This window comes from Silene latifolia, chromosome 3 (assembly GCF_048544455.1).
Source record: "Silene latifolia isolate original U9 population chromosome 3, ASM4854445v1, whole genome shotgun sequence".
Classification (NCBI taxonomy): domain Eukaryota; kingdom Viridiplantae; phylum Streptophyta; class Magnoliopsida; order Caryophyllales; family Caryophyllaceae; genus Silene; species Silene latifolia.
In genome coordinates, this window is record NC_133528.1 from 14,932,701 (window position 1) to 14,955,518 (window position 22,818).

General features: G+C 45.0%; 1 protein-coding gene across 2 annotated transcripts; it reads left to right on the forward strand.

Moving 5' to 3' along the window:
• The first annotated feature begins 425 nt into the window (after positions 1–425).
• LOC141647280 (sodium/hydrogen exchanger 2-like) lies at positions 426–22,699 on the forward strand. 2 transcript variants are annotated; one of them, XM_074455403.1, is made up of 15 exons: positions 426–984; positions 1,949–2,304; positions 2,402–2,520; positions 3,157–3,254; positions 3,561–3,620; positions 3,700–3,746; positions 3,829–4,023; positions 4,279–4,325; positions 6,696–6,762; positions 6,849–6,949; positions 7,190–7,291; positions 7,397–7,535; positions 7,623–7,685; positions 8,057–8,140; positions 21,886–22,699. In XM_074455403.1, exons 2-15 carry the CDS (start codon positions 2,128–2,130, stop codon positions 22,249–22,251), a joined length of 1,665 nt encoding a protein of 554 aa, XP_074311504.1. In that variant the 5' UTR covers positions 426–984; positions 1,949–2,127; the 3' UTR covers positions 22,252–22,699. The 2 variants fall into 2 exon arrangements, with proteins under 2 accessions (XP_074311504.1, XP_074311505.1); XM_074455404.1 differs by having other exon boundaries at positions 450–545; positions 21,886–22,647.
• The last annotated feature ends 119 nt before the right edge of the window (positions 22,700–22,818 follow it).

The window sequence follows — 22,818 nt, forward strand, 5'->3', positions numbered from 1 at the left end:
GATGGGCCCATTAACCGTGCCTGGGCCGGGCCAAATTTTGGAGGTGGCACGATGGGCCGGCACGCGGGCCGCCCAGCACGGCCCACTGCCAAGTCTAGATACGACCCGATAATCAGTGACTCGAACTCGACTCGATATGAACCCGACCCGTTATTAACCTGAATAGGTTGATGATGCAACAATGATTAAGCTTAAATTTGAAGTAATGTGATAAAGTAATAAAGTTAATAATGACCAATTCAACTGACTTAAAATGACCTAACCCGGTAACAAATCGACCCAAAATGGTAGGCTGATGAGCTGATCTAATACAATTCAAACCTGATATAATCTGGGTTGAATTAATCCGGTTCAAACCCAATTCGATTTACTGGATTACCACGTGTAATGTAAATAATAAAGCACCCAAATGAGGCAATGATATAGGAAGGAATCACGAGAATAGACATGTATGGCTATGCGTACTCTCTTCCTTTACGTCCGTGATCATCCGCACACTTCGCAACTCTTTCCTCCATTTTTATTAGCATCAATTTTACAAGAAGGTCCCTCATTAATTTCAACACTTTCTTCCTTCTAATCATCTTCTTCCGCGTGTTTATTACTCCCATTATTATTATTATTATTAATTAATCATCATTTGTCTTTTCAAATTATTGCATTTTTCTAATCCATGCACTGTTTTTCTTCTGATTTTTCTCCTTCATTAAACTTTTTTAAGCTTTTGGAATATCTGGGTGTTTGTGATTCTTGAAAATTTATTCAAAGGAGCAAACTTTCTGTTGATAATCGTTGTTATTTTATCTGGGTAATTGCTGAAATTTGTGTTTTTGGAGGGAAATTTATAATAATTTACTGAAAGGAGGAAACTTTCGGTTGATAATTCATCTTATTTTATCTAGATTATTGTTGAATTTTGTGTTTTTGGAGGGAAATTGTTTGAAGTTGTCTCCTGCTACATTCATCACACTTGAAAACTCTTTGGTATGGTTTAATTATGCTAATTATGATTTATGAACATGTTGCATTTTTATTCATGTTGTTTTGATGATTCATCTTTTTGTTAAGTTTATTCATGTAAAGGAATTTTTCCGTGGGTTCAATCTTGAATTGTTTCGAATGATGATTCATGTTAGGCTTTGTTCAGTGACATAGCCACATAGGGGTGATAGAGCCAAAATTTGAACACCTAATTTTGTATATAAATACTCTATCCGTCCTAATCATTTGTTTACGTTTTTATTCTTTATGAGGGGTATTTTAATCAAAGGTGAACACATGATTGGGACCGAAGAGAGTATTTATTATACTTGATCAATGAGTTGTGGGAACATTTTTGCACAAAGATATATATGGACTTAAATGTTTAGTGGGGGCACCAGCCCCCTCCCGACATAACTAAGGTCCTCCACGGGATTGGTTGCTGTTAGCAAGGGGATCATTTGTCTGTTTAAGTTGGCTAGTTATTGAGATTATTTTGTTCTAGTTTGCATCTGTGATTGTGATCATGATGATAATCCGAAAGCTTAAATTTAAGAGAGATGTAATTATGGATATTGTACAGTATAGTAAGCTTGATTGTGGCTGGTCTTTATGATTAATATGAGGTTTTTGTTTATGGGATGGTGATCTTGCTATTGAGTTTAAGTTGATGAGCTTGTAATTGATCTGTAAATTGTACTGCATGTTATTTAATTCTAATCATGGTGTTACAAGTAGGGGTGTTCAAAAACCGGTCCAGACCAAATACATACCGGACTTTATTGATGTCAATATTACTTAACACACGGGGAGTATATGGATTTACAAGAATTTAAGCATCTGAGGCTCATTGATGTCGATATTACTTTATTATAGTAATGTAAATTAGTGATGATCTTTGCTGATTAACAATGTCATTATAGTTATTTTCCTGACATTTATGTTCTTTGGCATTTGACAATTTCAGATGTGCGGAGTTAGTATGGCGTAGGAGTTTGCAAGGGTCTTGAGATGGACAGCAGGAGACAAAGATTTAGCCAAACTTGTCCAACTTGAATGAATATCAAATTTTGGAACATTTCTTAGGATCTTGAATTGCTTACATACATACTTTATCCTGGTTATTGAGTGTTGTTGTCGTTAGCTATGGCATTTCAATTAAGTTCTCTACTGTCAAGCAAGGAGGGCATGTTCTCCACCTCCGATCACGCTTCTGTGGTCTCAATGAATTTGTTCGTGGCGCTATTATGTGGCTGCATTGTGATCGGCCACCTTCTTGAAGAGAATCGATGGATGAACGAGTCCATCACCGCACTACTTATAGTGAGTTGTTCATTCTTTGTGTTGATTGTCTTCGTCAATCTTGAAGATTTTATCACGGCTGTGGTTAACTTGTGTCGTCTGGTTTTGATATTTGTAGGGTTTGGGCACTGGGGTTTTGATTCTGCTTATCAGTGGAGGAAAGAGTTCTCATTTATTGGTGTTCAGTGAGGATCTTTTCTTTATCTATCTTCTTCCGCCGATCATATTTAATGCTGGGTAAGTTGGTTTTCATTGTGAAAGCTAACTGAAGTACTATTGAAATATATGTTGTGATTCAGCTGTGTTAGTGGGAATTTATGTGTAGAGTAAGACTATTACCCTTAAGCATTCTTTTAAGTTTCGATGGGAAATGCATTTTGAGATGTGAAGTAAAAGTAGAGATAAACTTTTGTGCTGGAAGTATAGTTCTGTATTTTCAGTTATTCAATCAGATAAGGCAATTTCATGCTACATGACATTATGACTGGTTAACGGCTGATGTGGAAAACGTTGGTTGTTCGAAATCTCGATTATTAATGGACTATATTTGGCTCTGTTTCATGACTTGTTTGTATTTATTAAAGCTTTTCGTTTTTTCTCAGTTAATTGTTTCATTGAAACATTTCATTTAGTTATTGATTTCATTGAATTGTAAAAGACCTTATTACGGAGTATCATCTTGCTAAAGCGTAAATTGGCCAGTTTCCCCTTATGTACACATTTTTTTTCATAAACATTGTTCCGTTGCTTTAGTTGGTAATTTTTTATAAATCCGACATGAGTATGTCTACTATAATACTGACTCTTCAAGGAAGCTCTGGTTTTGAAGGTCAAATCTTTTTACTGACATGATTTACTTCCTTTGTTCTCCAGGTTTCAAGTAAAAAAGAAGCAATTTTTCCGTAATTTCATTACTATTGTAATGTTTGGAGCTCTTGGTACATTGGTGTCTTTTTTCATCATTTCTCTAGGTAAGTCTGACACCATATATCTGCTTTCTTGTAGTCTCATAGTTGCCTCTAGAACGTTTGCATAGAATAGCTTTCACTAATTGAAGTGGTAGGAACTATAATATCTTGTTTTTCTTCTTAAGAAGCCTCATATACAACTTCCTTAATATAAATCGTAACTCTTCATTTATTATGATTTAGCCGGGGAGTGTATAACTGTATACCTAAGAAAAACATGCTTTGTCTGAGCAGTGATAATTAGTAGTACTAGATGTGTGTTTAAGATGCTTACTTTTCACGAGTGTTCATTTGCGGTTCACGATGCAGGAGCTATGGAGTTGTTTAAGACGTTAGATATTGGCTTTCTGGAATTGGGGGACTATCTTGGTACTTTGCTGTCTGATGTTCTCGAACCTTATGCTTTCATTAAGTTAGGATTATATTGATTTTTGTACTCTCTTTTCAGCAATTGGAGCAATATTTGCTGCGACCGATTCTGTTTGCACATTGCAGGTGAGTAAATATCATACCTTTGAAAGAATTTGGAAGCACACGTTTATTGCATAGGAGTTAATATTTGCCTCTGATGGACCAGGTGCTTAATCAAGACGAGACCCCTTTGCTCTATAGTCTTGTGTTTGGTGAAGGTGTTGTAAATGATGCCACATCGGTGGTACTCTTTAATGCGATCCAGAACTTTGACCTCACAAATATTGATCACAGAATAGCATTACAGTTTTCTGGCAATTTCCTATATCTATTCTTTGCAAGCACACTTCTTGGAGCAGTAGTAAGTCTCTACCTCCTTTCATAGCTTTGTTAGTTTGTTACTCGTGAAATATCCTAGTTTCTACCCTTGAGCATTTGGCTTAGCTGTTCGGTACTTTTAGAGGTCTCAGGTTGGGGTTAAGACTGGGGAGGCCGGGAGGTAGAGCTTACCTGGCTTGAACCTGGGTTAAACCGGATGGTTTACACCCAACAAAAGTCTTTACTATGGAATAGTTTTTCTCTGGCGTGGTTAGATGATAGCTTTTTCATTTTGCAGACTGGTTTGCTCAGTGCTTATGTCATCAAAAAGCTTTATTTTGGAAGGTATGTGTTCCTCGTATTGTATCACTTATTCTCTCCTTACCTCATAAACTTCAGTGGTCTTGCTGCATGAGATTGAAGTTTGTTATCACTTTTGTAATGGTTGTCTATTAAACAAATGTCCTACATGTAGATCGTGATAATCAATCAGTTTCTTGGTTTCTCTGTGCATTTCTGACAGAAGCAAGAATCTAAACTTCAAGAACATAAACTTAATTGTAACATTTTTGCTTGCATGCCTGTATTACCAAATGCTGTATTATACTGAAGTTCATTCCTGTCCTTTATTGTTTAGTATCGTTAAGATACAAATTGTTTTTCCACCATCTGGTAGCATGTTCGTTTATTTCACTAATGAAAGAGGTATGCCAACCTAGCGTTTTATAAATTACCAGAAACCTTTTAATACAGTTAGATAGTTGTATGCTCGTACTTGACTTCAAAGTTAACTGTTTAAAACTGTCTTTTATGTATAAGGGCGATGAAGGAAAGTAATGCTTGACTTTCATTGATATGTAAAACGAGTATATATACAAACTACAAAAGATACGCTACGATATACTATCGAAATACTAGCCTAATTACATGGGCTATAACTAGCATACAATATTTACGAGATAATAAAATATTTGCATATTATATTCTAACACACCCCCGCAATCGGAACGGGAGGTTCACGAACGTTGAGATTGGTTCGAAAGTCATCAAAGAGGACCGAAGGCATGCCCTTAGTAAAAATATCAGCGATTTGAGAGCGAGATGGAACGTGATGAACCCGAACTTCACCTTTTGCGACCTTCTCACGAACAAAATGTATATCAAGTTCAATGTGCTTCGTTCGTTGATGTTGAACCGGATTCCCAGCAAGATAAATGGCACTAATGTTATCACAATAAACCAACGTAGCCTTGGGAATAGGATGGTGAAGCTCAAGTAAGAGGTTTCGGAGCCAGCAGGACTCGGAAACAACATTGGCTACACCGCGATACTCAGCTTCAGCGCTGGAGCGAGATAAAGTGGGCTGGCGCTTAGAAGCCCAAGAGATCAAATTATCACCTAAAAACACGCAATAGCCGCTAGTAGAGCGACGAGTATCAGGACAACCCGCCCAATCAGCATCAGTATATGAGGTGAGAGTGTCCACCCTTGACGGACCAAGCCATAACCCGTGAGAAAGAGTACCTTGGACATACCGAATAATTCGCTTGAGAGCATTCATATGGGTGTCCATGGGATTATGCATAAAAAGACACACTTGCTGCACCGCATAAGAAATGTCGGGACGAGTGAAGGTAAGGTATTGTAAGGCACCCGCAAGGCTGCGGTACAATGACGAATCAGGACAGGGAGTAGGAGATACCGAGCTCAGTTTGGGCTTGGTATCAACCGGGGTCGAGGACGGCTTACAAGAAGACATACCCGCGCGTTCCACAATTTCAGAGGCATACTTGGATTGTGACAGAAAAAGCCCGCGTCCATGACGCTGAACCGCAACTCCCAAAAAATAAGTCAAAGGACCAAGATCCTTCATAGCAAACTCAGAACTCAAACGAGACATAATCGATTGACGCAAAGTATCTGAAGATGTGGTTAGAACAATATCATCTACATAAAGAAGTAAGAAAGCAAGGTCTTTACCATCTTTGTAGATGAATAAGGAATGATCACACTTACTATGCGAAAAACCAATTTGTTTGACGAAATCAGCAAAACGAGTATACCAAGCTCGAGGGGCTTGCTTTAGGCCGTATAAGGACTTGCGTAATAGACACACATGATCCGGGTATCGAGAATCACGATAACCCATGGGCTGGTACATGTACACTGTCTCATGAAGAGTACCATGCAAAAATGCATTTTTAACATCAAGTTGACGGATGGACCAATTATGAGATAATGCAAGACTGAGTACCGTACGAATAGTGGCCGGTTTCACAACCGGACTGAAAGTCTCTCCACAATATTGTATGCTAGTTATAGCCCATGTAATTAGGCTAGTATTTCGATATTTACGAGATAATAAAATATTTGCATATTATATTCTAACAGGCGAGATTTAACAAATTGAATTATCTACTGTTAGTTAAACTAACTTAGTTTGATACTTTGCTACTAGCCTGCTACCTTCTGGCTGTGCCATCTACTCAGCTCCAGCCAAATTGGTATAGCTATGTTCAGCTGCTGGCTGGTTACGTGCTTACGTGCTCTGTAGGAAAAAATATGCTTCACAATTATGTGCTTACGTGTTCTGTAGGAAATGATTATCATCATATGAGCAGTTTCTAGACCTTTCATCCTCTCCTCTTTTAGGTGTCAATGAATATATCTTTGTAAGTAAGTCCTCTTTGTCTCTAACTGATACCTAAATTGCAGGCACTCCACTGACCGTGAGGTTGCTCTCATGATTCTTATGGCTTATCTATCTTACATTCTTGCCGAGGTGACCATTTTATTAGGACAAAAGTAGTGTTTTTTTTTTTGTCAATTGTCATTATGTCAGTTACTGATTATGCTTGTTTCCTGTAGCTATTCTATTTGAGTGGAATTCTTACCGTATTTTTCTGCGGGATTGTCATGTCTCATTACACATGGCACAATGTGACTGAGAGCTCAAGAGTGACAACCAAGTACCTTTCCTTATCTTTCTCTCTTTCATTTTTAAAGAGAACAAAAATTTATATGAGGCGATCTCACATGTGAGACCATCCCATTAACCCTGTCACTTGATGAGGAATACCGAATACATAATGATCCAGCTCATCCTGGCTGCAAGACGCACTGTTTAATGATAAACCTACTCAAGTATTCATTTATTTGTGTGATTATGGTTAATCAGATTTATGGATCCCTTGTTTTTCTAATTTCAGACATACTTTTGCCACACTGTCGTTTGTTGCTGAGACTTTCATCTTTCTGTATGTCGGTATGGATGCTTTAGACATTGAGAAGTGGAGATTTGTTAGTAATAGGTATGCGATTATGCGTATGTCTTAAGGGTGATTGAAATAATCTGCAAACTATCAGATCAGCTAACTGTTACTTTTCTGTTCTTTGGGTTCCTGATCTCGCTGCAGTCCTGGTACATCTGTGGCTGTGAGTTCCATCTTGCTGGGTCTTCTCATGCTTGGGCGAGCCGCTTTTGTGTTTCCGTTATCCCTCTTAGTGAATCTCTCCAAGAAAAACCCCAGCGAAAAAATCTCTTTCAGGCAACAGGTAACCTTTTTCCTTGTGTGTTGGAGATATGTTGGTTCTTATCATTTGATGTGAAAGTATTTACATTCCTCGCTCTAATTCTTCAAGGTGATCATATGGTGGGCTGGTCTCATGAGGGGTGCTGTCTCTATGGCGCTTGCTTATAATCAGGTACGTACGGTTCATATTTCAGCCTTCTTACTTGCTACTCTGTCCATATATTAGATTCATTTCATGTCCACGCGGCACATGGTTATAGAAAAGGGCAAGTGGGAAGCACATATTTGCCACGTGGATTGAAAGTGTAAGTGAGCGCGCGGATAGATTCTTGGGTTGTGGAACCAAAGACTTTTGACAGGCTTTTTTTGTGTTTTTCGCCTTTACGGTCAGAGTTCTCCAAAAGTTGAAACTTCCCGAGTTAGAAATATAGTGAACCTAAATGAATGGAGGAAGTATTATGGTTTGATTTTCGAAAGATTCCAAACGCGCAGTAAAGCTCAAATCATGAGACCAGTGCTGAGTTTAGTGACTTCCTTATGCAGTTTACAAGGGGAGGGCACACAGAGCTAAGAGGCAATGCAATCATGATAACAAGCACAATAACGGTAGTCCTCGTCAGCACAGTGGTAAGTTTTCATTGTTATTGTTGTTACTTTTATAATTTTCTCAGGTGATATTATAAGCTTCATTGATGACTGGTTAATTGCTTTGTATTGCATCTATGTGTTTATCTTTTCTTTTAAGTCATTCTACGCGTTTGTTCAAATTATGTGAAAATATTATGACAAAATTAAATTAGGTGGATGATGGAGGTACAACATAAGTGACGTGTTTATCTTTTCCTTTACGTCCTTGTTTTAGTACAAAAATCTTGCCTATCTCGTAATTCGATGCTAAAAATTCACATCTATTTAACGAAAGCAATTGACGCGAATTGTTACAAAATCAAGATTGATCATATATGGGACAACATTTTTACGTTGATCGCGAGATATATTTGGTAAAAAATCAAAAATGATATCAACTTCGACGCACATTAACCAAAACACTTGAATGCTTGTGTTTTCATATAGTCCATAGCCTTCATATATAAGTTTGTTCTTATTGTGAACAAAACATTAACACATTCACAACAACTCTAATAGAACTTTTCATTAGTACTAAATCATGGCACCTAAAAATCATCCAAAACATAACAACAATAGTGATGCGACTATCTTGGCCGATTTTCATCGCTTAAGCAATGCGATGATAAGAGATGCAAGAGAGCTGAAATTATATGATGGGGTGGATTCTTTCATCGTATTTCAACACCCACTGACTCGCAAGTGTGAGATGTGGCCAAGCGTTGCAGAAGCTGGACGCTTGGCCACTCTACACCGAAACCAAAAATATTTGAAAATCCGCAATGGCGAGGCATCCGTCATCGACGGAACAAATGGTGAAATGTAAGAAGAAAAATCTCTTTGTGAACAAGGATGAAGGCAAGCACAAAATTGGGGATACACATGTTATTTTAAAAAAGTAATTTAAAAAAATTATGAAACATGTGCTGATTATCCAAATTTCACAATAAAGAGTATACATTTGATATTTGATATATTATTTGTGTTTTTTCTTTCTACTTCAAATTTTAGTTGGTATATTTTAATGCCTATAATTCAATAACTGCATGTAAATAAAAATCAGGTAAAAAATTATACAAAATTATACACTGCATAGGGTAACATTTCACAACTTTGAATTGAATCCGCTAAGCTTAATATTGTTAAATCTAGATCGTGATAACATACTTCATTCCACAACCGGCCATTCTCTTCCTTTTGAAGTAATAAGATGGGGATTTAAGCTGGAACATTAGTTGGACCATTGTGGTTACATTTCATCATAAAACAAGAATTTGTATTCTTTTATTTTCTTTGATATCTTTCACTTTAAAAAAAATGGTACATTGTTTAAAGAAAAATAATAAACAATATAAAAGTTGAGAGGAAACAACTAGGGATGTCAGCGTGGCGGGTATAAGCGGGTACCAGCCCGCACTCGCCCCAATTGGGGTGGGTATGGGTACGGCTTTCGCGGGTGGTGCGACGGGTACGGGTACAAAAATTCCATCCGCCATGGGTTTTACGTCATACCCACTAAATACCCGCCTACCCCCCAATTATTAAAAAATATATAATACATTTGTTCCGGGTGTAATTCCAGAGCAAGTATTGTTACCACCCGTCGCTTGTTGAATGATGTCTTGAGGTGGATTCTCCTTTGGTCTTAATCGTTCCTCTCGGCCTCTCCTGCAACAATGAACGAACTGAGGGCTTGGCTTTGTGCCAAGCGTACCCACTCCGACGCCCAAGTCAGTAAACTTAAATGTATAAGTTGTATGCTAATTGGCTAGGAATATATTGTAGAGAGATAAGGAAGATATTACCAGGTGAATAGTGTATTTAGGTTTAGTTGTGGATTAGTTTGGATCCTTTCCTCAATGAAGGTTGAGGAGTATTTATAGGCTTTCACCTTTTGTCACGTAGTGGCCAAGTGGCTAGCAGGTGGAAAGACCGTTCTACCCTCGGCCGATGGACCTATGGCAGGCCGACCGAGGGTTCTTGGATATGAGTACGCGGATATGTGCCCCGGTTTACCGGGTTGTCATCCGAGACCAGCCGACAGCCGACAGTGCGTCGGTTAAATTTGTCTAAGTCGTTGACTTCTTTGTGGATATCTTTGACCTTGCTCAATATGTTGACTTGGTCAGCGGTGCAGAATATGCCCCATCAATTTGCCCCCAGCGTAGTCTATGCCGTGGTATGGGCTCCGATGTACGATTGAGCGTATATTCTGCGCAAGTAATTTGTAAAAAATTTTCTGCATCGGCTTCTTCTGCGGCGGCTTCTTTTACCTCGGCTTGGTCTTGCTTAGGCCGTACCATATCCCCCCTCCACATGGATGCGTAAAGGGCATCCGATGTGGAAAAGAAAAATGACGCTTGCCGAGACCGGGGTTGAGAGTGCCGGTAGTTTTTGATTGCCCCCGGCCGGCGCTGTCTAGCTTGGTTGATCATGTGGCCGGCGGAGAACAGATGTTTGGGAATTTGTTGAGGAAGGTGAATAGGCGGAGAGATATGAATGGGCGTGTTGAAGACGCTTGGTCACTGTTGCATTGATTGACGTTCAACTGTTGCAACGATTGACATCCCGTGGTTGCATGTCCGACACGTGTTTGCACGCTGATTGGATGACGCTTCATGGGCTGTTCTCTGATTGGTCCTTCTTTATGGGCTTTTCCCTATAAATAGGGCAGTTGCCCCGTGAAATTGGCCACCAATTTCATTCTCTCCAAAATTTTCTTCTCTCTAAACTTTCAAAGGCTTCTTTGTCTTCTATTTCTCAGAGTTGTTACTCCGGCGAGTGTTTTTCTTCAAGGTAAACAAACAAATTTCTTCACTTTTATTTTGTTAAATAATTATTGCTGTCATGTCTTCTGCTGACGCCGGGACTAGCACTTCTGCGGCGGGGGGTTCCCCGTCGCGTCTTGATGGGGAGGAGATACTAGACGCCATCCCGATAAGGCTTGGGGGCCCTATGTCTCCTTCTCCCGTAGTCGATCCACCAATTTTGGAGGGACGGGAGGATGAGGATGACGACGCTGATGAGGATGAGGGGATTCCTTCTGTCGGTAGGAGGTCGTCTATCCCGGATCATGGCGAGCCCGCACGATCGGTCTTGACCGTGCTTGGTCCCATAAGTTCGCCAGTTGTTCCGGCGAAACATTTTTCGGAGGCCATTTCTCCTTCGGTGAAGGGTACAAGATTGTTATCCCTAAGAAGGGTCAGGCGGTCTGTTGCCCTCCACCGGGTCACACCGGCGTGTACATCAGGCACCTGGAATATGGGCTCCGGTTTCCTTTGAATGAACACGTCGCGGCTATTATTAGAGCTATGAACGTTGCCATGGTCCAACTGCATCCGTTGGCAATGAGGACGGTAGTCGGCTTTGTGTGGCTCTGTCTTTTTAAGGGAGAGACTCCTTCATCAACTTGTCCGCCGACTTCATAGTCTTTCACGTCGATCGCCAGGTAAAGTGGGATGGTACGGCGTGCGACGGAGCCGAGGCTATGCCTCCGTGAACAAGCTTACTTCTTGCAAAGGCGCGGCGGCGATGGGTGTACGTCCAGTCTTGGGAGGACTACCCTTTGCCTCGGTCTTTCGAGCCCTGTTTACTTGCGGTGTGAACCGGGAAGAGTATGAGGAGTGTACCTCCCGGAGTAAAGTTAAAATGGACGCTTCGATGGTCTCTCTTGCGAGGACGAGAAGCGGGCGTCTGCAACTTTTTGATCGAGAAGGGATGGGCGCCCCGGCTCGGATCATTCTTCGGGATGAGAGCTCTGCCGCGTCGGCCTCATCCGGCCCTCGGCCCGGGGTGAGTGGGGTCGGTGTGAGGCCCGTCTTTGCCTGTTATGCTCCTGTTTTTAGAGCTATGTTTTATTTCTTTCATGTAATTCTTGTTTGGTTTCTTGCAGACCGGTTTGGCCAGGATCTGTCCGAGAGTACCTTGAAGAGGTTAGGCCTTGATAAGGACGGGAAGGTCGTTGAGCAGCATCCTACGGCTGAAAAAGGTGATCGTAGACCGGCTCCCAACGAGCTTATGGACAAACAGCTGAAGTCTCTGGATCTGACGGCGGCCCAGGCGCGGGTTCTAGGCGGCGTGCCGAAGAGAGCGAAGAAGGCAGCGTCCAGGCTGGAGAAGGCATCTGGGTCGACTCCCTCTTCGACCCCAGTGGTTCAGAAGGAGCCTGTGGAGGTCATTGATATTACTGGGGGTCGGTGACCGTTGCTAAGGAGCCACCGGTTGTTTCCACCGTTGTTGGGGAGAAGAGAAAAGAGCCTCCGTCTGCTTCCACCGTTGCCGGGGAGAAGACTGACTCAGGCGGCCCTCGAACGAAGAGGGTCCAAACTGGTACGGATTTAACTTGTGGTTCGGATTTAGCTGGTTCGCTGGACATCCCGGATGACCGGCTTTACGATGTGTCAACGCAAGGTGACATGGATGCTCTGTGTAAATTTTTTGTAGATCCTCCTTCGGCAACCGCCGTTCTTACTGAACGGCAATCAGGGAAGCAGCCTGAGAAGGCGAGTGGCAGGAACGTCATCGTTGATTCCTCAGCTCAGCAGACTCCTGCCTCCGAGCTTGTGGCGGAGGGTGTGAAATTGTATAAGAGGATGGCCAAGTGGACCCAACAAGCCTGCTCCTACATCACGGAGCAGGAGAAAACCATGGCCCAGGCTGCGCCACTGATCGCAAAGCTTAAACTTGACCTCTCTGCGCCGCATGGGGAAGCGCGAAGGCTAAGTGGATCTCTTCGGCGCAAGAAGCGCGTGGAAGATATTGAGAAGTTGCTAGCGGCCGAGAGGGCCAAGGTTGAGGAAACCGACGCCGCCACCGCCAAGATGATGGGGAGCGGGACGGTACAAGGACGGTTATGACGCAAGTGGTTGCGAGGGGAAAAGTGGAAGGATATGTTCCACAACCAGGCGGAGGCGCTCAGGGACGCGCAGGCTGCCCTTGCTCAAAAGGAGAAGGATATTGCAATGCTTCAAGATGATCTCCTCCCTAAAATGTGCGTCCAATTCCGGGACCAGGCCGAGGAGGCGACCAGGGAGGCAATAAGAAAGCTCGTCCCCGAGGGCTCTTTCCCGTGGGATAAATTTGAGCAGCTTTTGGATGAGATGGATGAGGCTGCGGAGGCAGCGGCTGCGGAGAAGGCGGAGGCGGCGAAGGTGGCTCAGGTTGCTGAGGACAAGGCGGCCTATGATGCCAAGGTGAAGGAGGGTGACGCGCTAAAGGCACTTGAGAGTGTCGAGCCCTCTTCCGAGCCAGCCACCGAGGATGCTGCTGCTGCTGATGGAGGGCGGCAACAGGCATAGGGAGACGGGCGGTCGTCACCAGACTCCCCTGGCGTCTCGGATAGCTTTAGCTGTTCGGGGGCCAATTATTGAGCCTTCTCTCCCTGCCATCTTTTGGCGCTTCAAATCCCAAGTCTGTAACCTTTTGTTTTTTTGTTTCCTTGCTTTTGTAAAGCTTTGGTAGGTAGAGTTTAGGCTATCCTTATGGGGACGGCCGTCGTTTGTACTCTCCTTGCAATCATTTTCAACAGTTTTATCTTTTCGGTCCTCGGCTTGGCCGGGACGTTGGTTACGATCCTTTACTTATCTTCTTGCGTTGTTAATTGAGTGCTTTCGTTTTTACCGTCGGCATGGCCGAGGCAGTTAGAATGCATATCTCAACTGTGTAACGTCTTTAGCATTTCTTCTAGCGTATCGGTCATTGTGTCCCCGTCGCTCTCGGCTAAGGCCGAGGTAATCGGGGTTATGGCTCGATAGCAATTCTTCTAGCGTACCGGTCATTGTGTCCCCGTCGCTCTCGGCTAAGGCCGAGGTAATCGGGGTTATGGCTCGATAACAATTCTTCTAGCGACGGTCATTGTGTCCGTCGTCGCTCTCGGCTAAGGCCGAGGTAATCGGGGTTATGGCTCGATAGCAATTCTTCTAGCGTACCGGTCATTGTGTCCCCGTCGCTCTCGGCTAAGGCCGAGGTAATCGGGGTTATGGCTCGATAGCAATTCTTCTAGCGTACCGGTCATTGTGTCCCCGTCGCTCTCGGCTAAGGCCGAGGTAATCGGGGTTATGGCTCGATAGCAGTTCTTCTAGCGTATCGGTCATTGTATCCCCGTCGCTCTCGGCTAAGGCCGAGGTAATCGGGGTTATGGCTCGATAGCGGTTCTTAGCGTCACGGTCATTGTATCCCCGTCGCTCTCGGCTAAGGCCGAGGTAATCGGGGTTATGGCTCGATAGCAGTTCTTCTAGTGACCGCCTGGTGGCAATTATGGAGAGGACAAACACTGATGGAAAACTTGGGTGATTCATTTGCTTGTCATGATCGTGCGTTGGGGTGCCCGGCCTCATCTCTTCCACCACTTTGTAGGGACCCTCCCAGTTGGCCGTTAGTTTGCCGTGAATATTTCCTTTGTTGGTGGCAGCCGACTTCCTTAGGACTAGGTCTCCCACTTTTAAGTCCCTTTTGTGGACTCTTCGGTTGTAGGCTCTTTTCATCCAGGTTCGATATCCGCCAAGTTGAGGCGTCTTCGTATCTCGGCTTTCTTCGACCAGTCTAAGGAAGCTCTCGGGCCTTCCTCGTTTTCAACCGGGTTAAAGGTAGCCGTTACGAACGTTGGCACCGTTGCTTGATTGGTAGGATCGCCGGAGCCGTAGACTAGGTGGAAAGGGGTGTACCCGTTGCTTCTTTCTCCGTGGTTCGAAGGGACCACGGGACGCCGGGTAGTTCATCGGCCCACCTTCCCGAGGTCTTCGATTTGTCTTCTTCAAACCGTTGAGGATTGTTTTGTTGGCCGCCTCCGCCGCCGTTGCTCTGTGGGTGGCGGACGGAGGAGTACGCAAACTTGATGCCAAGCTCCCTAACCAGTTCATTATCGAGTCGCTCCAAAACTCTCGGCCGTGGTCAAATACCATAACTTGGGGTAATCCAAAGCGAGTTATAACATTTTCCCAGCATTACCTTTCGACGCGCTGCTTTGTGGTCTTCGCAGATCGCTACTACGGCTTCAACCCGTTTGGTGAAGTAATCAACGACGACGATCAAGAACTTCCTTCCTCCGGAGGCCGTTGGGAACGGCCCTAGCATGTCCATCCCCACATGCACGAAAGGAAGGGGGCTAAGCACCGGTTGTAGGTCCCTGGAGGGAGCGTGTATCACCGGGGCATGCATCCGACGGTTCGTGCACTTCTTGGTCTTTGTTCGGAATCTTGAAGCATGGTGGGCGAAGTAGCCGGCTCGGAGAGCTTTGTGGGCTAGCGTTCTTGCCCCCATGTGGTGTCCACATATGCCTTCGTGAATCTCTGTCGATGCTCGATTCTGCGTCGTTACCGGACCGACACACTTCAAGAGTGGTCTTATTACGGATCTTACGTACGGTTCCCCTTCGAACACCAAGTACGGCGGCGATCCTTTTTATTTTGGCCGAGGGATTGCGGCCCTCCGTGAATGCACTGTAAGTTTGTATTTCATTATCGGAGTCATCCACGTTGTCTCGGTCTCTATGTTGCCCACCATGCCGACGGTCTCGGTGATGCTCTTCGCATTCACGATATCTACCAAAGCACGGTTGGTGACATTCTTGATGGTTGGCCGGCAAGTTTGGAGAGAGCGTCGGCCGGTTGTTCTCGGATGCGGGGACGCATTGGATTTGGAAAGACTTCAATTTCGCTATGTCGGTCTTTACCCTCTCTAGGTACCTTACCATTCCGTCGTCCCGAGCCTCAAACTCGCCTCTGATTTGGTTAGTAACTAACGGTGAGTCATCTTCAATACAATGTGCTCTGCTCCGCGCCCTAGCGGCTCGACTCGGTTATCACCGCCTCGTATTCGGATTCGTTGTTCGAGGCCGAGAAGGTGAATTTCAAGGCGTATTCAAACTCGTCCCCGTTTGGGCTGATGATAAGGATACGGCTCGATTTGTTCGTCGTGGAGGAGCGTCGGTGTAAACCTCCCAAATGCCAGGTTTGGCTCTTCTTGATATGTGCATTCGCCGGGAAATCGCAAGTGTACGCCCCTTTATCGAAGGTCTTGGTTTGTCTTGAATGCCGAAACCAGAGAGTTCCACCGCCCATTTAATGAGCCTTCCGGATTGTTCGAATTTTTCCAAAGCTTTTTCCAATGGCCGATCGGTTAGGGACCGTCACGGGGTGCGCGTCGAAGTAGGGTTTTAACTTCCTCGTGGCAACGACGACGGCGAAGGTCGCTTTTTTTCAATCGAGTGGGTAATTTCTTTCGGCGGAACAACAGCGTATGGCGACAAAGTAGATTGGGTGTTCTTGTTTGTCTTCTTCCACGATGATCATCGACCGACCGTGGCCGAGGTAATCAGCTGCTATGTATAAGTATAGCGTCTCCCAGATGTCGGCTGGACAGAGTTGGGAGAGTACGAAGATGAGCTTTCGATTGCTTGAAAGCCGTGCTCTGTTCCTCCCCACTGAAGTCTTTATTCCCTTTCAACACTTTGAAGAATGGGGTGCTCTTGTCGACTGACCGAGAGATGAAACGGGCGAGAGCCGCCATTCTTCCGGTTAGCATCATAACCTCTTTTCGATTCCTTGGCTCGGCAGTCTCAGGATTGCTTGGATTTTGTCCGGATTTGCATCGATGCCTCGCACCGACAAGTACACCGAGGAATTTACCCGGACACCGAAGTTGCATTTCGTTGGGTTGAGCTTCATCTTGTACTTCCTTAGTGAACAAAATGTTTCGTGTAAATCGGCCGGTGCTGTTGTCGGACTTGCTTTTCACAATAGCATCGTCGACGTAGGCCTCAATGTTTCGCCCTTTTTGATTTTGGAACACTTTGTCCACCGGTAGTGTATATGTTGCGCCGGCGTTTTTCAAACCGAACGGCATCATTTTGTACATGTATGTGTCGTTAGCGGTGATGAATGCGCATTTAGGCATGTCTTCCTCAGCCATGAATACCTGGTGATATCCCGAGAAGGCGTCTAGCAGGCTGAGCATGGTGTAGCCTGCCGTGGCGTCGATTAAGCTATCTATCCGAGGCAAAGGGTAACAATCTTTGGGGCATGCTTTATTAAGTTGGGTAAAGTCTACACACATTCTCCATGCCCCCGATGATTTCTTTACCATCACAACATTGGCTAACCACTCAGGGTAAGTGCAAGGCATAGTAAAGCCCGCCGTAAGTAGTTTATCTACCTCGGCTTTGATGGCCTCATCTTTCTCGGCTGAGGAGTTCCTCATCCTTTGCTTGACAGGGCGAGCGGTGGGGAGTACGTTCACTTGTGGATAATTACCTCCCGCTCACGCCGGCATCTCGGCCGCCGAGTAGGCGAAGACGTCTTTATTTTTCCTTAGCGAGTCCGGGAGTTCGGTTCGAATTTTGGTTCCGAGTTGACACCGACGGTTACGGTGCGGCCCGGGTCAATCTCCACCTCCTCGGTCTCTGCTCCTTCGACCATGCTGATGGTTTGGTCGTTCTCGGACCTGGGAGTGTGCTGTATCTGGAAGGATTTTAATTTTGAAGCGCCGGCTCTCACCCTCTCTAGATACCTCGTCGTCCTATAGTCCCGAGCCTTATACTCTCCTTTGATCTGGTTGGTCAATAAGAGCGAATCTGTTTTTACCACGACATGCTCTGCCCCGGCGGTTCTGGCTAGCCTGACTCCGGTTATCACTGCCTCGTATTCGGATTCGTTGTTTGAGGCCGAGGAGGTAAGTTTCAAGGCGTGTTCAAACACGTCTCCGTTCGGGCTAGTAATAACGATGCTGGCCTTCGAGCGATCCGTCGTGGAAAGGCCGCTGGTGTGTACCTCCCACATGTCGGGATCCTTCTCGCTCTTCGAGACGAGCTTATGTGCTTCCCCCCGGTCCGAGACGTATATCAATGTCAAGGCCCGGATGGATATTACGGCGTCGGTTTCACTCAAAGTGACCCTGCCTATGAGAACGTTGTGGGCAGACGTGCCGTCGATAACTATAAACTCAGACATAACATTCCTGGCTGCACTTCCCTCGCCGAACCTCACCGGGAGTCTGACCGACCCCAGGGGGACCAGGCCGACCCAAAAAAAGCTGTACAACGGGTTGGTGCAGGGGCTTAAGTCTTCGACTCTCAGGCCGAGGCTGAGAAAGCATTCTCTGTACATAACGTTTGTGTAGGCGCCCGTGTCAATCAGGCACCTCTTCACCAAGTGGTTGGCTATGTCCAGGTGGACCGTAAGTAAGTGGGTCGCTGTGAAGAGCGACGACTCCCTCGTAGTCCTTCTTCCCAATGGTCATGTCGGGGATATTGGAAGCGGGGGTGGTTTGTGTTGGGCACAAAGTTGATGGCCCGACATGGTTCATTCGGTGCCGTTTGTGCCCGTGAGCGGCCCCACCATTCTCGTTGCCCTCGATGATAGCATGGATTACTCCTATCCGTTCAAAGTCGGACTTGCTATGCGACCGCCGCAAGCATCCGGTTTTGGCCTCGGCGACATATTTGCCGAGGCTCCCCTTTCGGATCGGTTCCTCAATGGCATTCTTCAGATGTCGGCAGTCGTTGGTTAAGTGACCGGTGTGGCCGTGGTACTCACAGTACTGGCTCGTATCACCGTCACTCCTCGGCCTAGGGGGTCTTTCCCACTTCTGGCCCTCGTTCTTGCTCAATGCGAAGACTTCGGCGGCCGATATGGCTAGGGGGGTGTGATCATCGTACCGTTTTTTGTAGTACGTTCGAGCTCCCGGCATCCGCCGAGTTACATTTCTGGCAGACTTGTCCGACCGTGACCTATTATTCTCACGGCGTCTTTCATCGGACCGTGACCCGTTGTTGTCACGGCATCTTTCATCCGGGTTGTCCTCCCGGTGGCTCTTCTTTTCGGAGTGTTCGGCCTCGGCTGGGCCTACCCAGGTCTTGTGATAGTCTTCTACCTTGATGGCACAGGCGGCCATCCTCTGGCGGCATCCAAGTTCGAGGCCTCCGCACTTGATGAGCTCATTTTTAAGTCTCCCCTTGGGAGGCCCTTCATCGCCGCGAAGGCCGCCGATTCGGGATTAATTTCTCGAATCTGCTTTGGACCTTTCCGTCGAACCTCTTCACATAGCTTCGTAGAGACTCGCCCCCTCCTGTTTGATAGTTAGGAGGTCCGATGTCTCCACGGCCCTTCTCTTGTTGCAAGAGTACTGGGCTAGAAAGGCGTCTCTTAGGTCGGCGTAGTAGTATACCGAGCCGTCGGGAAGCCCCTTGTACCAACTTTGAGCCATCCCATGCAAAGTTGTTGGGAAAACTCGGCACCAGACCTCATCGGGCTGCTCCCATACCGACATGTAAGACTCGAAAGCCTCGGCGTGGTGGTGGATCACTATCTCCTTTGTATGATAGGGGTGGCAACTTGAGCTTAGTTGGCACCTGGACTTCTAGGACATAGGCGTTGAGGGGCTGTCTGACCACGTGTCGAACCACACGCGGCGATCGGCTCCTCGCATGCCTAATCCGGCTCCTCTCCTCGTAGCGGGAAGGACTCCTTCTTCGACTCGGGCTTCTTCTCCAACTCTGCTGAGTCGGACTCCTTTGGCTCCTTTGGGGTAAGCCTCGTTCGTGTTGCGGGGACGCTGTCCTCCCATGAATGCGGGGAGGACTTAGGTCTACCACGCCCACTTTGGGCTCCCCCGGCGACTTGGCTGGGTCAGCTTCTCCCAGTGCTCCGTTCAAATTTCTCGGAGTCACGTTTTGGGCCCTGGTCTCTTGGACGGTTTCCGCCGCTCTTGTCGGCGTGACAGTGTGAGCAGGCGTATTACTAATTAGGTCCAGGACCATTTTCAGTTTCGCTAGGTCAACCACATGTCCCATGATGGTGACTGGTTGGGCGCGCGTGTCCGTATTATTGGCATCCCGAACTCCGGTTGGATTACTCCGCCGGTGGAGGGCTGCACGACTCCAGAATTGTTGAAGGTATCATCCTGGTAGAATGGGGTTTCGTCGGTCACGACTGCGTCTTGTTGTTTCGACATCTTCTTAGCTTTTTGGGTGGGTTCTTGTTTTTTTTTTTTTTTTTTTTTTTTTTTTTTTTTTGGAATGATTGTGACTAGCTTCTAGTATCTTTCCCCACAGACGGCGCCAATTGTTCCGGGTGTAATTCCAGAGCAAGTATTGTTACCACCCGTCGCTTGTTGAATGATGTCTTGAGGTGGATTCTCCTTTGGTCTTAATCGTTCCTCTCGGCCTCTCCTGCAACAATGAACGAACTGAGGGCTTGGCTTTGTGCCAAGCGTACCCACTCCGACGCCCAAGTCAGTAAACTTAAATGTATAAGTTGTATGCTAATTGGCTAGGAATATATTGTAGAGAGATAAGGAAGATATTACCAGGTGAATAGTGTATTTAGGTTTAGTTGTGGATTAGTTTGGATCCTTTCCTCAATGAAGGTTGAGGAGTATTTATAGGCTTTCACCTTTTGTCACGTAGTGGCCAAGTGGCCAAGTGGCTAGCAGGTGGAAAGACCGTTCTACCCTCGGCCGATGGACCTATGGCAGGCCGACCGAGGGTTCTTGGATATGAGTACGCGGATATGTGCCCATTTGCGAGGTTGTCATGCCGAGACCCAGACGACAGCCGACAGCCGACTGGGCTTGCGTCGGTTAAATTTGTCTAAGTCGTTGACTTGCTGTGGATATCTTTGACCTTGCTCAATATGTTGACTTGGTCAGCGGTGCAGAATATGCCCCATCAACATTATTATTGAATTGAAAATCTTAAACTAAGATTATAAATACGAAAATTTACGAAAATTCATAGTGATTAAACTACATTTTATTTAAAAAAGTATCGTCAAAAATCATGACATAGGTGGTTGGTGGGTAAACGGGACGGGTACGGGTCTAGATTTTCATTTGATGGGACGGATACGGGTATGGAAATTTGTACCCGCCACGGGTGGTGGGACGGGTACGGGTATGGGAATTGCTTGGTGGGTACGGGTACGAGGGATCCTATATCCACTACCGCCCCGCCCCAACGACATCCGTAGAAACAACTAAGGTGACCACTTGCATGAGAGAAAAATGTAAGATCCAAAAGATACTCGAAAAAAAAAATTAAAGAAATGAACCAAAAAAAAGTGAAAGAAATTAAAGAAGATAAGGTATTATATTATATATATATATATGCACAAAATGAATTTTTTTTAGGGTTGCACAAAATGAATTTTGAACAAGGTGGGAAAAATAAACAAGCAAACATTAAGTATAGGATATGCAAGTATTTTTCTTTGAACAATGTTGAAAAATAAAAAAAAATAATAAAAGGGGTGGAACAAAATATATTTATTAAAACAATTTTTGGTTTCATATTCAATCCCTCACAAATTCTCATTTGTGACGGGTATATCCGTCGCAAGGGTCAAGTATTACCCATGTGGGGTAGATAAGACAAAAGCAAAATGCCTAGGGAATATCAATCTGTTTTGTCTTATCTAACCACATGAGTATTAATTGACCCGTTGTAAGCTTGTGACGGATATCCGTCACATGAGAGACTTGCTGTCAATCCCCAATTCCCTATCCTCTCTTATATCAGCCTATGCGCGTCATCATTACAATGAGTCAATGACTACAATAACATTATTCCAATGCCTCGGAGGCTCCCGCCTAATAGGGCAAAGGGAGACTGGTTTAATGAGCTATTTTGTTTTTCCACATCATATTCTAAAGCTAAATGCATCGGAAACACGAAACCTATCTGCCTCATCATGAACCAAAAAAAGGGAAAAATTTGTATCTGTTTTTGATGAGGATGATCATGATTCTTGCAGGTATTTGGGTTGTTGACAAAGCCTCTAATAAGGTTTCTGCTCCCTCATCCAAAACACTTCAATAGTGCAAGCACTATATCAACACCTGATCTGGGAAGTCCTAAATTACTCATTTTGCCGCTTCTTGAGAGCCGAGGAGACTCGGAAGTTGACGGGTTCAACCAAGATGGGAATGCTGATCGAGGCATCGGTCGGCCTGGCAGCCTCCGCATGCTTCTAAACGCTCCAACTCACACTGTTCACTATTATTGGCGTAAATTTGATGATTCTTTCATGCGCCCTGTCTTTGGTGGGCGCGGCTTTGTACCCTTTGTCCCTGGCTCACCAACCGAACAAAGCACCCATGATTTGACGCCAACAACTTAAGAGGATAAAAAAAAACCACCCGCGTCAACTTTGTATGAGATACAGACCGGTGGTTTGATCTATAGTGCAGGACCCCACGACCATGATCACAAGAAGCAAGAATCCGTGTTGATGGAATTCCTGCTGTGAGGATTTTGTACCATACTTCCTGTAAATATATATGGATTTGGGTTATGGTGACGATTATTTTAGGACTCCATAGAGCATGGTAGTCCAATGTATTCTTTGATGTAGCTATAGCAGCCGACTGTAGCTTGTCTAGTCGATTACTTGGTTGATGGTAACATTGATAAGCGTGTGTCCGTACTCCATATCTATCACCTGTATCTATCACTCGTACAGTTGTACCCTTTTTTGTACGCTTATTGCTTATCTAGGACTGTTTCCTTCACCAAATTCGCCATGTGGTGTGTAATGTAAAACGTCTACATAAAGCCTTAGTTTCAAAGTGATTTGTAGTCGGTTGACATGAGTCATGTTGTCGTAATTGTTGGAAGATAAGAGAATGCTCTCTCCACTGTGAAGTGTGAACTATCCAAAAGGGTAGTGTAGGTTATACGCTAAAAA

Bases quoted from the DNA above. Each gene is read 5' to 3' on its own strand.
- LOC141647280 (XM_074455403.1), top strand. From the start codon at position 2,128: ATGGCATTTCAATTAAGTTCTCTACTGTCAAGCAAGGAGGGCATGTTC. The intron at 4,024-4,278 runs GTAAGTCTCTAC...TTCATTTTGCAG, and splicing joins GCACACTTCTTGGAGCAGTA to ACTGGTTTGCTCAGTGCTTA. The intron at 6,950-7,189 runs GTACCTTTCCTT...TTCTAATTTCAG, and splicing joins AGCTCAAGAGTGACAACCAA to ACATACTTTTGCCACACTGT.